The 17385-nt window shown below is 39.4% G+C and overlaps 2 protein-coding genes across 4 annotated transcripts in view; one reads left to right on the top strand and one right to left on the bottom strand.

The window, feature by feature from the left end:
* The first annotated feature begins 4194 nt into the window (after nt 1-4194).
* nectin3b (nectin cell adhesion molecule 3b) overlaps nt 4195-17385 on the top strand; it is a 69905-nt gene continuing 56714 nt past the window's right edge. The window contains exons 1-2 of one of the 3 annotated variants that reach the window (XM_081391822.1): nt 4195-4239; nt 8898-9058. In XM_081391822.1, the coding sequence (XP_081247948.1) occupies nt 8965-9058 (94 nt within the window). In that variant the 5' untranslated portion in view covers nt 4195-4239; nt 8898-8964. The remainder of the gene's footprint in view (nt 4240-8897; nt 9059-17385) is intronic. The other 2 variants (XM_081391821.1, XM_081391823.1) reach the window with 2 other exon arrangements.
* On the bottom strand, nt 6477-8811 carry LOC308706272 (uncharacterized protein). Its single transcript, XM_081391824.1, has 4 exons — nt 8658-8811; nt 7980-8177; nt 7665-7761; nt 6477-7541 (listed from the first exon to the last, which is right to left on the bottom strand). The coding sequence occupies exons 1-4, from the start codon at nt 8661-8663 to the stop codon at nt 6595-6597; spliced, it is 1248 nt and encodes a 415-aa protein (XP_081247950.1). The 5' UTR covers nt 8664-8811; the 3' UTR covers nt 6477-6594.

Below are 17385 nucleotides of genomic sequence, written 5' to 3'. Positions count from 1 at the left end.
ACTCGGCCACGGTTTATAGAACTTGGTTTGGTTTTATCCTATCAGTGTCTGCCCTCTGCGACCATTGTAATGGAAATGCATCTATGGATTTGGACACTGGATCCCACTTCAGGACTTCACTAACATGCCAGTGTTGACTGAAGACTGAAGTAATTTGGGGTTTGCTGGAATAATCAAAGGAAAACCCATAGTCGGTCCAGACAGCAAACATGTAGTTTTTGATCTTGCACTCTGTATTTATAAAGTAAAAGACTTGTTTATTGAATCCAAAATAAAAGAATGAGAATAAGAAGAATACTTCACATTGAGTGATGAGGTTGAACACAAAAATGAGACTGAGAGCATGAATGAAAACAAATGCATAAACAGCTCCTCTGTCCTCCCAGCTGGCATTAGACACCCTTCATTCCCTGCAGCTCTTCTATGCTTAAGTGCTGTTTACTGCCATGCCATATGATGAAATTAGTCACATGATTTATTTTCCGAGCGGGGCTGTTCTACGTTACTTGTCTAGGAAATGTTTAAAACTGCAGCTTATGAAATACTGTAGTGTATTTACTTGAATAAACTATAGAGTGTTCTGCAATGAGGGAGTTAAGTCAGGACGTGTTGGCACAAAGGAGAGTGCACCAAGCCTCCTCTTTTAAGGGTCCTTGAGGACTCATGCAACATTCCGGAGCAGGAAACACCCTCAGTGTGCTTCCCGGTTTTTGAAAGCACAGGGGTGAAAAATATATTTTTCAGGGTGTAAAATATACTAAACATTAAAGTGTTTAGAAAAATCTTTCAGGCACGTAATACTTGATAAATGGCAATGCACTTTACAGAGTTTGAAAGGACAGGTTTGAGCAATTACATCTCAAGTGTTTAAAAGTATGTCCATTTGTTCTGATTCCAGGACAACCTCTGGAGCAAGATGAGGACTAGATTATCACTTGAGTTCAGGATACATTACCATTTGAATGTTGCCATGGCATCACATCATTAGAGACACTAAACCTCTTTGAGGGAAGCTTTCCCAGAAACACGTTTAAAGGCTTTTGTTGCTATCTAACGAAAATGTCTGTAAATTAGATACTTTTTTATTTCTTAATTAGGCTATTTTTTCCATGACACTGATGTTTTTTTTTCCGCTTACATTTTATTTATAGAAAGGTCAAGTCAAAGGTCATGAGAAGTGTAGCAAATACCAATATCTCTAAATTAGATAAAATGATACTCTGCTATAGCCAGCTTATAATTGTAAGTCATAAAACATAGAAATACAGATAACTCTAAAAAAAAGTCGTTTAGTTTATTAATAATTTAGTTTAATAAGTTATGAATATACTGTATTAATTCATTTTTTTAAACTTTTTTTCTAAATAAGGCTATAATCACATGTATATTACAGATAAATGTACAAAACAAGACTTTAAACAGAAAAAAAATCTCTATATAGTCAGAACCTGCCTTGCTCATACTACATTTTCACATTAATACAGAGACAAACATCCAGACAGAGAGACAAAAATGTACTTTATCGATCCCCTGTCACATTAGAAAGAACAGTGGGATATACATCAGAATTAAGTTATTCATCATCATAAAGTTGTCAGTCACCAGGTAAGTAAGTTCTTCTTGAATTTTTTAATCACTTGGACTTGGAGTACCTCATAAATAGTCCCTCTCTCACTCAGGTGAGACTGTGTGCCCAGTTTTCCTTCAATGTTTTTCCTCCTTTTCCAAATTAACAAATGGTGAAAGAATGAGTTAGAAGGAAAATTTGCTTTTAGAATAATTCTAGTCCAACAGTAAGGTGAAACACAGGCACACATTACAGCAGATGAAGAAAACATTCAATAAAGATGTTCATAAATTTCCTTAACAGAACCTTATTTTCCAATAGGCATCCCTCACAGTAAAAAACTAAACTCACCTGCGTCTAACAAGAAAGAGAGAGGATTTATTGCCTGGTTCATGGATTGTCTTAGAAAAAACTGTCAACAAACAACAAAAAGGGATGTAGGGTTTAGCTGTAGGAACGATGATGATGGGCCAGATTCTTTGTAAACCAAACCTTCTGGGTGCAGATGGACAAAAACACTGCTGAATGGAAGGAGTCTCTTGGTTCATATAGGCTGCTGCAAAAAAAAAAAAAAAAAACAGATCCTCAAGGAACGAGGCTCACTGCTTCGTTCAGAGAGGTTGTGGGAGAGTCTGGGGATCTCTGTCTTTGATGTACTGTTTTCATGGAGGATATATCAGTAACAGAGTGAGCTGACTTTGTTGATGGTGCATTGCGACTCCTGGGAAATCGTTTAGACAACTCTATAAATGGGAAATCTACTGTAAAGGCACTCTCTTTTATTATTATTTTTTTCCGTGATTAACCTCTTTTTTGAGTTATATTCTTGCATGCTGTGATCAACAATGCCCTAGAGAAGAAAAAAAATCTCTGTCCAATAAATCAAAGGAACAGTAGGGGGGAAAGGAGTGGCATAACTTCACTTCTTTCTTTGTTTTCTACCATCCAAATAAATGGTTGAGCTAAAGCTTAACCATTGAGATTGAGACAAGACAGAAAGTCGACAAATTGCTGATCTGGCATAAATGGGGTGGAGCTATTAGCCGCCCAGTTCATTTGTTGTTTGGAAGGATTAGCTTGTTAATTTATATATGTCTCAATTAGACTCAGACCAAGAGGTAGCAATGGGGTGAGGGGTTTTCTTGTGGCTTTGAGGCGAGAAAAACACAGATTGGAGATGAAAACTGGGGGGACGGGGGGTCTGAGTGGATTAGCAGGGGGTATGGGGATTAAGCCTGAAGCTAACAGAAAATTAGCGCCTATTTGTGGGACTGAACCAACAAATGGGAAAATATCTGATGACGATCCTAACCGAAGTATTAAATATAAATATTAAGTATTAAACAGAAACCCAACTTGTCTTTTAATGTTCTGTTTTATACTCACAATATACACAAGACTTTAATTACGATTAAATTAGTCCAAATTCCTTTCGATTTGTAGGCTATAACAGAAAAGTGAAAAGACACTTTACAAATTTGATAGAGCACGGCCAGTTGGTGGCGCTATAACAAAAATACACTTTAAAATGTCTCTATGGCTGCATCCAAAATCACATACTTCCCTACTATATAGTAGGCGAAAAAGAGTAGGCTATGTGACAAAAGATGTATTTCCGAAATCACAGTACTGGGCAAAAGGATGACCTAATTCCAGCGAGATTCTGAAATGCATATGGACACTTTACTATCCCATGAGGCCACGGGAGAGGATTTGTGAACGGCGGTGAAGCGATGCAACTGACACTGTAGGTCACGTGATAAGAGCAACATGGCGAATGTATACGTCCAGATTTCAGTCATACACACATTCATACTATGTTGAACGTACTTTTTAGCAGTTGTGAAGTAATTACTTATTCAAAATGTTCCTAGTCGAGTAGTCTATGCGATTTCAGATGCAGCCATTGTGATAATTGTAAGGCCTATGACTAGATTTTTTCATATGCATTGTGTATGTCTATTTGACACAGGCTGAATTCGGAATAGCATAGCATAGCATACTAGAATACTCATGTAAAGTAGCCTATAGTAGGCTACACCATTCTGAATTCAGGCAAAGGCTTTTGGCAATATATGAGGAAAATTTAATTCGGCAAGATTTTCTTTGTGTACATCACTAGTCTTGTGGTAAACAATTCAGTCCTGTAAATTAATCCACAAGGTCACCAGAGTCTGCTGTTTCACCGCTGAACAATCGAGTTTCGAAAAATTACGAGGTCAAGCAAAAGTTAAACAAAGAAGCATGGCAACATTGTTCACTCACAATAAGATTAATTCAATGTATTTACAAAAGAGGGTGAAATTTCATTTCATGCATTGCCAAGTCTATCAACGTGTTTGAATGCATTTTTCATTCCTAATGGACAGAAAGTCGCGCTATAACAGTGAAAACGTGAAAATGCATGCATGCGGTGCTTTGCTATACTGCAAATATAATAAATGTGTAAGAATGTGTGTAAACAAATCTCGGTAAACAAAACAATTACTTTTTTAGAATATGAACAATCTACTAAAACTAATACTTTCAGCTATAGCCTATTTGACCATCCACTTTAGTCAACATCTTGTTTTGCAAATACTGGTTTGCATGGACTGCGCTTCAGGTGAGACACACACCCCCATAACGGAGAGGCAGAGTGGTACGGTCCAGACTCAGCCTTTTCCCTATAGGCCTTTATCACAGTGCGCGTGACGTCACTTCCAACGGCGAGTAGTAGCGTAAACCGAGTTCCGGTCGAGTCTGTAGCAATGGCGGCGAGCACAGCGAGGAATTGTTGTTGCGTTCCTAAATGTTGTAATAGTTCTACTAAACAGCCGTATCTCAGTTTTCATTCTTTTCCAACTGATGAAAAAGTTAGGAAAATGTGGATTCATTCTATTCGGCGGGATGAAGGCAAAAGTTTTGCAGTTTTAAAAGGGAGTACGTACGTTTGCGGGCAACACTTCACAGAATCTGACTACTCGTCAACAGCCGATCGTAAACGCTTGAAACGTGGAGTTATACCGTCCAGGTTTGAATGGAACAACTGGGGGAGTGTTCGCCAAAAACGACCCAATGTACTGGATAAGATAACGTCAAAGCGCCAACATTGCAGTGAATCTGAGGTCAGTGATGAACAGCCTGTTGTCTATTACGGACCCGTCCCACTCACAGACCATGACTACTCAACACCTCCGTGTCCAGATCTATTGGATGCTGCAGCAGAGAGAATTAGAGAGTTGGAGGCAGAAGTGAGAGCTTTGTCTGTCTCCCGCATTCAAATAAATCGATTTTGTCTCTCGGATGACGACTTCCGATTTTACACACGCTTTCCCTCAGAGAAGGTTTTCAGGATTTTCTGGGCATCAATAGAACCATCAGCATCGAACCTTGTGTACTGGTCTAAGGCACAGAGACATGGTCTAGAGACGGTTCCAGGACCAAGCCCTAACAGAAAGCTTCAGCTTATTGATGAGCTTTTCCTTTATTGCTGCCGCGTGTCTGCAGGTCTACGAGAGAAGGTCTTGGCAGATATTTTCAATGTGAGTACAACAACGGTCAGTCGAGTTATCATAACATGGGCAAATTTTCTGTACCTTGTTTTGGGGTCCTTGCCTATTTGGATGACCAAAGAGCAAGTCAGAGCAACCATGCCAGCAAAATTTAAGGAGCACTTCCCAGATGTCCGTGTTATTTTGGACTGTACTGAGATCAGATGTGAAAACCCCTCAGCACTTACACTACAGTCGGAGATGTTTTCACATTACAAAAACTACCCTACTTTCAAAGGCTTGGTTGGTGTTGCTCCATGTGGGGCCATAACCTTTGTTTCACAGCTGTTCACTGGATCCATCTCAGACAGGGAGATAACAAAACAGTCTGGACTTCTGGACCTGCTCGAGCCTGGAGACTGTTGTATGGCAGATAAAGGCTTTACCATAGAGCGACTGCTTGAGAATGTGGGAGCCAGGCTTGTTATCCCTCCATTCAAAAGAGCAGCCCAATTTACAAAAGAGGAGACGAAACGTACACAATCAATAGCCCGTCTAAGGATCGTGGTGGAAAGAGTCATTCGGCGAATCAAAGAAAACCACATCTGGGACTCTACCATTCCTCTCACCCTGACAGGCACAGTGAACCAAATATGGGCAAACTGCTGTTTAATGGCTAATTACCAAGGCCCACTTGATGCAAATGATGATGTTGTATAGAATGTTTATACAGAAAAGAAACATGATTTAATTTGCCATCAATCAAATGTCTGTTTTATAGTTTAATTTGTACAAAAATATTGAATTGTGAAAACTGCTGTTTAATGGCTAATTTTTAAAGGCCCACTTGATGTAAATGATGTTGTATAGAACGTTTATACAGAAAAGAAACATGATTTAATTTGCCACCAATCAAATGTCTGTTTTATAGTTTAATTTGTAAAAAAATATTGAATTGTGAAAACTTGCATTTAATGTTGCAATATGTTTTTAGTAAATGAGCTTAAAAATTGGAATTAATTGTTTTTTATTGCACCACTTTTTTTTTTACATATATATTGACTGCATTGTGACAATTAAAAAGTTGTTACATTTTCTCAGTTGTTACTATTTCTCATTTATTCATTAACAATTTACAGTGAACTTAGTTATGAATAGGCACTATTAAACATTTAAGACAAACAGATGCTCAACCAAAATAGATATTTGAAGAACCTTTAAGAGTAGCTTACCCGAAAATGACAATTATGCCATAATTTGTGGCATAAATATCATTTTTGGGTAAACTGTTCATGTAACAGTAAACAAATCAACATCAGCACTATTTTAAGCACATCAGCACTCTTAAGAGTTAATAAATAATATATATATATATAAATATATAGATAAATAAGATATAAAATCTCTATATATGATCTATATTCTTATATCATGTATATATATGTATATTGTGCATCATGTACATCTAGGATGGCACGAGGGTGAGTAAATTATTGCATTTCATTTTTGGGTGACCTTGACCTTTAACAATAAACAATCATCACCAGTATTAGTTTAACAACTCCTAGAGTTAAAATACACATTCATGTATGTATAAAAGAAAAAAATGTCTACTTTGTCCCTCATTAAGACAATTAAACTCTCATCTCTCCAGATGCGCTGAATGGTTATGTCTGTTTTGGTATTTGTTATAAAGTCACACCAACTCAGTCCTGTTACTGCAAGCTGTCCCTGAACTTGCCAGTAGTATTTGTGGCTTTCCTTTAACTTAGCTTGACCGTTGACAACTTTTATGTGTGTCACCTGAGAAATGTCATCAACGTCAGGACATTTTACCTCTGCAAGTCCAAAGGGAGGGTTCTCAGTAGGGTCGTAGACTCTGCCATCAGGGCTTGTGCCAAGGTGTGGCGCATCAGGATGTATAACAAACCCACACTGTAAAACATTGACATTCATCATACTAGAGTACTGAAATAGCACTTCAGGCTCAAGATCAAGTCCACGCTTCATTGCAGGAGTCTGACGAACCCCTCTGATGATTCGGGCAGCTAGTGCCTGGCTAGTCGACTCTCCTCTGACATGACACACCTCACGGAATCTACTGGATGTAATGCGTGGTGTACGCATTTGGTTCCATAGAGCAGACTGTGACTGGTCCCGTGTGTCTTTTTCAATTATTGTGCTTAGTTCTTGAGTGACTGCCAAGCTTTCTAAGAACAACATATCATGGAAATTCGGGACAAATTTAAATCTTCCTTCAAAAGTATACCCATCCAGAGGAAGCGTAGGGAAAGCAGGGGCTTCTGCATGTTTGACAGCATCCCTTGATGACTCAGCAGGGCACTGATAGGACAGCAAAGAACCTTTGGGTACCAGGCCAAACTTAGACTCCACCAGATTCATCTCCGACAAGCCATGCAGAACCTTGCAGATCAGTGGCTGAGGCCTGACACTTCTTAAAGACTCCACAGAAGAGAGCAGCAAATTATTGGGAAGGGGACCTAAAAGCAAAGCAAAAAAAAAAAAAAAAAAAAGAGAATAGAATAGAATAGAAATAATACTTTTAAAAGTCCTTTAATTTGTACATCTTTTTGCTAGACATAAAATAATGTAAATGTAATCACCTGTGTAGGCCCTGTAAAGAGTGGACTTAATACCACTTCTGCTAGAGGTTTTTGGCTTCCTCACAAGCAATCGATCCACTGCTTCAGGATGGATTCCCTGTTAAAAAATAAAAATTATGTTATTATTGAGAGCATGTTTATAAACTTTGAAAGCTTAATTTTTCTAAATAAAATAAGAGTTTGCAGCAGTGGACAGCTAGAAAGTCAAAACTTGTTTTTTTCATGTCCTTGGAGCAATGAAAACACATAGGACAAAAATACTGTCTGAGATTGTCATAATTAATGCATAAAATAGTTAATAGCTGTTTACTATACCTGAGTCCTGGGCCTGTGCCAAGTCTGTAGAGTGCTTGTGCTGGGTATAGTGGGTGGTACCGTCTTAAGTTTCATCATGCTGTAGTGTGCACTCTGAAACAGCAAGCCAACCAAATGGTTGCATAGCTCTTTCCCAGCCACACAGGAACAGCAAAAAGTACTGATGACAGGAGGATTCTCGTCGACTTTAAATGAAATCTAAATAAATAAAACATTATATACGGTTTAAAATTAGAATACAAATGAAACATTAACATAAATTGACTGCAACAGCAGTCTAACAATTTTCATTTGAACACTTTTTCAAACAAACTGCAACTGCAGTTTAACCCGCTACAACCGTAGCAACTATAAACACAATCAAATTTGTGTCCTCGAACTGGACCTAACTAAAGTTCTGAAACCTGAACAGGTAACCTGAAGAGAGTGTGGCTCTTCGTTTTTCCTCATGGACCGGTAACACTGTGCCCTGATAATCACCTCACTATCTACAACATCAGATACTGTATTGCACAAAAACAGCATTATAATCACACTACCATATCACAGCAAAATAAAAATCGTTTTTTACTTGAAAATTGTATCGGTTTGCGTATTTGTAAGACAATCATGGTTTAGCCAGCTAGGTAGCATGTTAGCCATTTCGAGAGAATAAACAAACGTTAAAATGAAACTTACCTTCATAATTGAAGATGTAGTTTTCAAAGAAGAATTTATATCCCTTCTCAAATTTGGACACTTTCGTTTGTGAAAGATTTTCCACAATCGTGTAAACGTTGGTGATTTGGGGAAGATCCCGCAGTGATATTGAAAACCTTCGCGCCGCCGCCATTGCTACAGACTCGACCGGAACTCGGTTTACGCTACTACTCGCCGTTGGAAGTGACGTCACGCGCACTGTGATAAAGGCCTATGGAGTTGTTGCTGAGGAGCTTTCAGACTGAGTTTCGGGGAGAACGAGAGAAGCGAGAGCGCGGGCGGCGATATGGCGCTGACAATGACTGCCCATTATCTCAGGAATAACCCGATTCATCCGGGACTGAATTTCAGAGTCCTGCTCATGCTGTCATGTGTGTCAGGTACGTTTGATCATGCCTTATTTGCTTGTGTCGTGAGAGCGCATGCCCTTGGCAAAGTTTGGGGGAATCCAGCGGTCCGTGGAAAGTATTGAGCGCGTGGACATGATGCCGTCCAGGCTCGCGGACAGTCCTTCAAAACGTCACTATGCAACGGCGTTTGTGCCACGAAAAGTTTCTAAAACTTCCCTGTAGCCAATTACATTTCGGATGCCTTTAAAATATTTCATCTGGAACCCAATCCTTCCGTCGTAATGATGCAAGACCGTTATTTTCCCCTCAAACTACACTGATTCTGTGAACGCAGGAATCTCGCACGAGGACTGAGATTCAGCTGCCATGGAAACATCCGAGTAGAAACTGAGAAACAAACATTCGCTGTGTTTTTATATATAAATAAACATTTATTTCTAGCCTCAAATCTTTAAAGAATTGTGGGATTCTCGAAGTAACCCCCTGACATTTATGTTGGCAGTGGAATGCTAGTTATTGTTTGCCAGCTGGTAATCCATGCCAAATGTTGTGCCTCTTTGTTTGTTTGTTTGGTTTTTTTAGCTTGCAAATTGTGGCCGTAGCAGACAAATAGAGCTCGCTGAGATTTGCTTCTTTTGTTGACTGAAAATTAAACTGTATAATGGACTGAGCCATACGTTTGCGACCCAAATCACAAGAGCAATTCCCAGGTTCTAGTAACTTGATCAGAAGTATTTTATGTAATCCAAAGTGACATTTCCATTGTGTTGCGCTTATTTGGTTTTGCACTTTGCTGGTCAATGACTGTAGGAAAGGCCTATCGGCTGGAAAATCCCATTTAAGCACGGTACCTGGTTTAGGATGGTCTGAGATGGTCATACCTGGCAATGTTAAGATGGATTTTCCTACAGGCACAATGCTCGTTGACAGTTAAACTTATTTAGTCTCTGTCCGGGTGCTATGAGCACACCTGTCGCGACCGCAGTTGCCTTCTTTTAGCAACGGGCTTCAGCTGTGTTGTATCATTTTGCAGCTGTAGGGGACACATGCAGGCAGAGGTCAGAACACAACTCGTGCACTGTTGGGCGGTATCCATAGTGACCGGTTTGTCTGCAAGAGACAGCGTCCTCGCGAGTCGCGACCGATCGATCACTCACTCAGCTGATTCAATCGTTTTCCTGCCTTGTATTCCCACGCCGCGCCGTGTTTGTCGGGACTTGGGAAGAATTGCCGTTTTTGTCTGTGGCATGTATTTAAATGTTAGTTACCATGATATCAAAACAATTTTAATGGAATATTTCAGTATTTATTATAAATGATTTATCTGCACACATAATTGAATTCATGTTTCCTCATAATCTTGCAACATCTCTTCTCTGATGACGTGTTTACTGGCGCGAGGGCGGGACAACCTGTCGCAACTCTCATCACATCTCAGCAATAGCAAACAAACAAAATCAAATCCTGATGGACAAAATCAAGTCCCACCCTACTTTCTTTTATTTCTTCAAGAATGCGTTTATCTTGGATGTACGTCACAATAGGGAAGAAAAGATGACTGCAACTTCGTTTCATGCCTACTTTAAAGTAAATATTTGGACTGAGGTGAGGTGGGATGTTTTAAAGCTTACTTGTCTACTTTTATGTACTAACTTAGTTTGGATTTAGCATTTTTATTGGTCTAAGAGCAAAGGTCGTCACTTGATTTCTCCTTAGTGTTTTGTGATTTCTAAACATTTTAAATATCCTGTTTATTGTAAGGAGACAAATGTCAGGCCAGACGTCCTGCTGACGCCAAGACCCTGTGTCCAGCGGGGTCGGCCACTGCGTCTCCTGTCCTCAGGTTTGTCCAGACATGGTGTGGTTGTTAGCTGCACTGCAGTGAGTGATGGCGGCAGGGGAACGAGGAGGAAAGAATAACAGTTAAAATACCACACAGGAGCTGGGGATTAGCCCTGGCATTCCACTCTGTATATCCCCCGCTCCATCCCTCCCCCCCTCGCTCCCGTTCTTTCTCTACCTCTCTCTCGAACTCCTCTTCACTCCTTCTTATTCATGTCATCTTAATTGCTTTTCTTTCTCTGTCTCTGTCGCCGTGTTCCATTTTTATCCCTGAATCAAATTGGCTGGTTAATAACTTAAATTTTCTCTCAGGCCCTTTTCTTTGTTAAAGGGAGATTTTCTCCACGCGTCTTGATATTTCAGCCAGGTGATATCAGTATCTAGACTTTTTGTATAGATATCATGGTACTTTCTATGAATATGATACGCTTTGGTGTCCATTACTGAACATGACGTACAAATTCTGTGTTTTTGTAGAGGACTATTCCATTTCCTAAAGTATTATCAAACATAAGATCAACAAGTTTGAAAAGTTTTAAATGCATCAAATGTCAGCTATAACAAAATGTTTGTGTCCCATATCAGGGGTCTTCCCCAACATATTCAACTGTTAAAAGCATGTAGCAGTGTTAAAATTTAAAATAAAAAGTGAAAGTTATATGTGAGACCAAGTATGGTAACCCATACTCAGAATTTGTCTTCTGCAAAACACACATTAGGAGTAGTGAGCAGTGAACACAAACACACACTGCAAACCGTGGACACACACCCGGCAGTGGGCAGCCATTCTTTCCGTGGTGCGCGGGGAGCGATTGGGGGTTAAGTGCCTTTGCTCAAGGGCACCTCAGTCATTTCCTGCCGGTATTGAGACTCAAACCTGCAACCTTCTGGTTACCATTCTGACTCTAACCATTAGGCCACAACTGCCCGCAGTTTATAATTTTGATGTGTTAAATTTATATTTAATTCATTGTAGTGAAAGCAATTTTTTGATGAAAATTTACATAAACCATTGCAACCTCAGGAGGTTTCAGGAATAAGTTGTGTTAAACTGGAAATAGCGACAGATCTTTTCTTCCATATTGTGATGTACATACCGAGTGAAACGGGGACTTATTTTAATTCATTAATTGTTGATTGGATGGAGGCAGATGTAGAAAAGGGGTGTGGTTTATGTGGATGATTGGAGAAGTCTGGCATACATCACTAGAGAGAATTCTGGCATTCCACAGAAATACAGAGTTATTGTGTTCTGATAAATTACATTGAAACTGTAAATTAACTGTAAAACACTTTTTTTTTTTCCATTTGTGAAAAGTACCATAAATTCTGCATGAACACTGCTTTGAGTGTTATAATGTTATCATTGTGTCACACTAATGTATCATTGCATCACACCACTTGCTAGACCTGAACAACTATAAATACTGTAAATAATGAGTTAATGAATACTGGACATGGAAAAATATAATTTTCTATTTTATCCTACTGTGTCAGCCAAATCCATTTAGGGTGCTGGTGCAGTTTCCACTACAGAAAATCAGCACTGTCCTCGGTCCTAAATTCCTATTGGTCCTGGACCAGGAACCACTAACATAAGAGGTTAATAGTAATTGCAGTAATATAGGAGTAAATTATATAAATTTTTTATTTTTTCACTCTTCTCTTGACTCTCTTCAATATGATCAATAAAAGCACTAAAAGGTGATGTGGAAATTGAAGCATTAGTGGTATTAAACACAATCCTTTCAACACTCTCAATCTCTGTGTATTTCTCTAGAGCTTAAATCACTGCTACCCGGCCCCCTGAGTGCTCACTCTTATCGGCCCTGTTTACATCTGGTATTAAGATGCGTTTTGGTCGATCGGATCACAAGCAGACGAGGGAGACGGATACCTGTTTACACCTGGTGTTTTAATCCGTCTCCTTTGTCCACTTTTAACCACTTCTGTCCTGATTTCTTCGAGGGGAGGGTCTATAGGCGGGTAAATGTATGTATTTATTTATTTATTTATTTATTTTTTTACTTTTGATCTAATGGACAAATAAGCTCACGCAATTTATATATTAACACGACCAGAGACGAAGGAAAAACACACGGAGAGCACTAGGGCTGGGCGATATGGAGCAAAAAATATATCTCGATATATTTTGCTATATCTCGATATACGATATATATCTCGATATCTTTACAGGAAAAATAACCCCCCAAAAACTACTGCAAAAACAAATATGCCAAATACCACAAAGTCTTTTTTTATTGACGTGCAAATAGATAGGCTGTTCATGTAGGAACAAAGTGCTTCTGCGACATTTAAAAAAAAAAAAAATCCCTGTATACAAAAATAATAATTTAACTGTAAAATAAAGGAAGAAATAATACATATTGCACTATTTTTAATAAACCTGTATAGAAATATCATTACTAATTTTGGCAAAAAAAAAAAAAAAAATGCCATATATCCCCCAAAAACTGCACAACTGTAGAGTAAAACATTCATTTAAAAAAAAAAAGTGATAAATGCATCTAAAAATTGACATGATTGTTACAAAATCACACTGTCTGGGGCCTCTGGGGAACTCAGAACAACTGCTAGCATAAAGTTTAAGGTAAAAATAACTGGCATTAAATTACAGTATCTTACTACTATGCAATTAGATAAACTGTTCATTCATTACATCACTTTACCTCTGTCTTTATCCACCTTTATCCTCTTCTCTTCTTTTTGGCACTGTATATAGCAGAATAGGTAACTTAGGCTAATGCTAATTTATAATGTGTCATGTAAATTCGGCCATCCGTCACAATCAGGAAACTTTCACCGTGTCTAGACCTTGCGCGAGCTGCCAGGCCCGTTTCTACAGGGGAGCATGTTAAGTGTGAGTGCGCCCTCAAACAAAAGCAATGCGGCGAGAGGCAACGCTACACAAAAAATTACCAACAACAACTGATCGCGCGCGCTGTTATTCTGACGCACTTCAAGCACTCGCTGGGCGGGGAAAGATTGATGTGCCTGACCGGACTCGGGGGACTTGGTTGAATGAGACAACACGCGAGGGAGGGGGAACAAAAGCAAGGAGGCGGAGGAGGGCGGGGGCGAGCACAGCACAGAGAAGGCAAACAAACAAATTGGCGAAATCAGAATTAAATATAAACAATATATCGATATATACGATATGTCAAAATCCATATCGAGTTTAAAAAATATCTCGATATATCGTAAATATCGAGATATCGCCCACCCCTAGAGAGCACACAAGATGACGCCGAACGCTGTGAGTGTGTTAGAAATCAGGAATGGTTAGAGAACATTGTGCGTGGTACGTTTTTCGTCTTCAAACCAAACTTGGGTCTCCAGCCAACAAAGTTTAAATCCTGTCTGGCTAGCGCACTTCCCATAATGTTTACGCATTAAGTCAGTAAGCGGAGAGTAGGTGGTCTTTTGTTGCTGTTCGAACGCATTTGGCCACATGAGCGTCTACACTATGAGTCTACAATCTGGTCAAATGTGTTTTTGACTACTGTTGTGAACTTAGAATCGAAAGACCAGGAGACTTGGTTGTTTCTTCAGCAGGATTCTTTATTGAGAACACGAGCTGTCGTTAGCTGCAGTCACCAAGTCTGACGTGAATGTTCTCTTACAGTTTATATACATTTAGGGGCAGAAACCAAAAAGACAGGTTTAGGAACCGGTTCTAGACTGGGAGCATTGCCCACCCTAATCCACTCAGCATATCTATTCAAACACTGTGACCCGAGTACAGGACTGGCTGGACTTTCTTGCTAAAACACAAACTCCAAGAGTTTCAGTAAAACAGGACTGACCAGAGTCGTTTGCTAGAAAACTCTGATAATCATAATTTATACCTAACCTTAACATGCTAAATTCAATGTAAACCTAAATTAAACATTTTAATAAATCTGGATTCTCACACTACCCAAGTGGTCGTAAGTGAACCAACTCAAAACATTTTAGACCCCATTTACACCTGTCTTTAGCGTCATCTACTTTTGATCCAATCAACCAAAACGCATCTTAAAGAGATTGTTCACCCAAAAATGAAAATTAGCCCATGATTTACTCACCCTGAAGCCATCCTAGGTGTATATGACATTCTTCTTTCAGATGAATACAATCAGAGTTATATTTGAAAAATTCCTGGCTTTTCAAAGGTTGATAATGGCAGTGAATGGCTTGAAGACTTTGGAAGTCCATTAAAAGAACTTCTATTCATGATTAACATGCTCAAAACGGCTCTCCGTGGGTTAATAAAGGCCGCCTTAAGTGAAGCGATGCGTTTGTGTAAGAAAAATATCCATATTTAAAACTTTATCGACTAGAATAACTAGCTTCCAGCAGGTGGCCATACGTATCGACTTCCGCCAAAAGAGTGACCCCTAATTTCCACCAACTGCGTAACGGCTGCGGATCCGCTTCGGAACGGCGGCGGAGTCAATAGGTTTCCATTAAAGTCAATGTGTGTATTTTCACTCACTGCCGAACGGCTGCGTTCCGACTCCGGCGATCCGCAGCCCTCCGGAGCAGATACGCAGAGCTTCTATTTTTGCAGGATGCCGGAGAGCTCCGCAGCAATACAGCACTTATATCGCGCGATCATACGTGGATTTGCGAGATCTCGTGGGTCCTCGTGACTTCAGCTGTCAGTCATGGCCGCAGCCGTTCCGCAACAAATCCGGACCTGGTGGGTATTGAAGGACGGCGGAGCACGGAGCTGACACACAGCGGAGCCAATCCGCAGCCGTTCCGCAGTTGGTGGAAATCCGGGGTAACCCTTGAACTTGAAGCACAGCGTAATTATGGCAAATGACGCCTCTTGCGTTTCAAACACACAGGACTGGGCAACCGCGTTCGTCATTACGTTGTGCTTCAAGTTCAAGGGTTACTCTTTTGGCATAAATCGATGCGTATGGCCATCTGCCGGAAGTTAGTTATTTTATTTTAGTTGTATTCATCTGAAAGAAGAATGTCATGCACTCCTAGGATGACTTCAGGGTGAGTAAATCATGGGCCATCAAGACAGAATTGATAAGGCTGGCAGTGCATCTGCAAGAAAGATACATCTGGAGCAAGTGTCCGTCCACAAGACCATTACAGTATCAATGCATTGTACATGTTGAGAAGTCTTAGCCAGGTTCTTTATTCATTGTTTATTCATGAATAACCTACGAGAAACATGCATGTTTTGTGGTATAGTTGGAGTAGAGATTTCCACACTTTGGCACTCCGGGTCACACTGCTTTGGAGCAGGGTTGAATAATGAATGACCTCTTTATTTAGACCCTTTCATCTGTGCTTTTGAGAGCCTGTTGGTTCAGAGGCATACGGTGGAGAGTAAGCTCACCTTCTGTACCGGTTGTGATTCTAATGTTGCCCTTTACACTCACCAATAGCTTAATGACCAGATTATTTTAACATTTGGGGTCAGTAAGATTTATTTTATTTTATATATTTTTTTCAGCCTGGGCACATTAAATTGATCAAAAGTAACAGTAAAGACATTTATTTCAAACAATTTAGATTTCAAATACTGTATACATGCTGTTTGTACTCTATAAATCGAAAAGTCCTGAATTTTTTTATAATTTCCACAAAAATGTTAAGCAGCACAACAGTTTTCAACATTGATAATAAGAACTGTTTCTTGAGCAGCAAATCAGCATATGAGAATGATCTCTGAAGGATTATGTGACACTGAAGATGGAGATCAAATATTTTTGCAGAAAATCTTACCGACATCAAACTTATGAAGAGATTTGTTTACCGGTTTAGGTAGATTCACAGCCAATTTGATTCCAGCCTGTATTTAGAAAGCATAATGAATGAATTTCTAATATTAAATTTGATAAATGTTAAAAATTATTTATTTAAACATTCAATAAATAACTTAACATGTTAACTTTTCACAGCCCTACATTTTTTTAAATAATTTTCTTTATTCATTCAGTTTTTCCATTGGTGTCTACTACAGTCAGTTTGTGAAGTTCGAATATTGTTTTTACTTGTGCATAGCAGGTACTCGACTGCATATTGCGTCCCTCTACAAAAAGGTTTCTCTTATTGTCCCCTCCAGAATAAGACATTAGAGCATAAGCGTCATTTTTGTTTCCCATGTAATATTGTAAACCGTCAATGAACATGGTCTTCAGTCTGGCTGACTCTTTATATAACTTGTGATGTTTTGGGCTATTGGTGAGCTGCACCGTCAGAGAACAGAGCACTGCCAGCGATTTGTCCTAAACTGAGTTACGAAAATGTGCTTTTTGCAGAAGATCAAAAATCGGCAGGTTTTTCTGAAATTAAGGACCACAGGGAGATTTAATAGCCAACACAGATCGATTTAAAATTTTGTGACATTTAAAGAGAGGGTCGATGAGATGTCAGTGCTGTAGAGAACTGGGATTCGTTCATCTGTCCCTCTGTTGCAAAAGAGGATTAAGCCCAAGCAATAATGAAGAGGCCAGCTTAGGATGCTATCTGTGTGTGTGTGTGTG

The sequence above is a fragment of the Scardinius erythrophthalmus genome (assembly GCF_964197995.2).
Source record: "Scardinius erythrophthalmus genome assembly, chromosome: 17".
NCBI classification, from domain to species: Eukaryota; Metazoa; Chordata; class Actinopteri; order Cypriniformes; family Leuciscidae; genus Scardinius; species Scardinius erythrophthalmus.
Note: the sequence above shows the minus strand (reverse complement) of the source record. Positions and strands in the feature narration are given on the sequence as shown.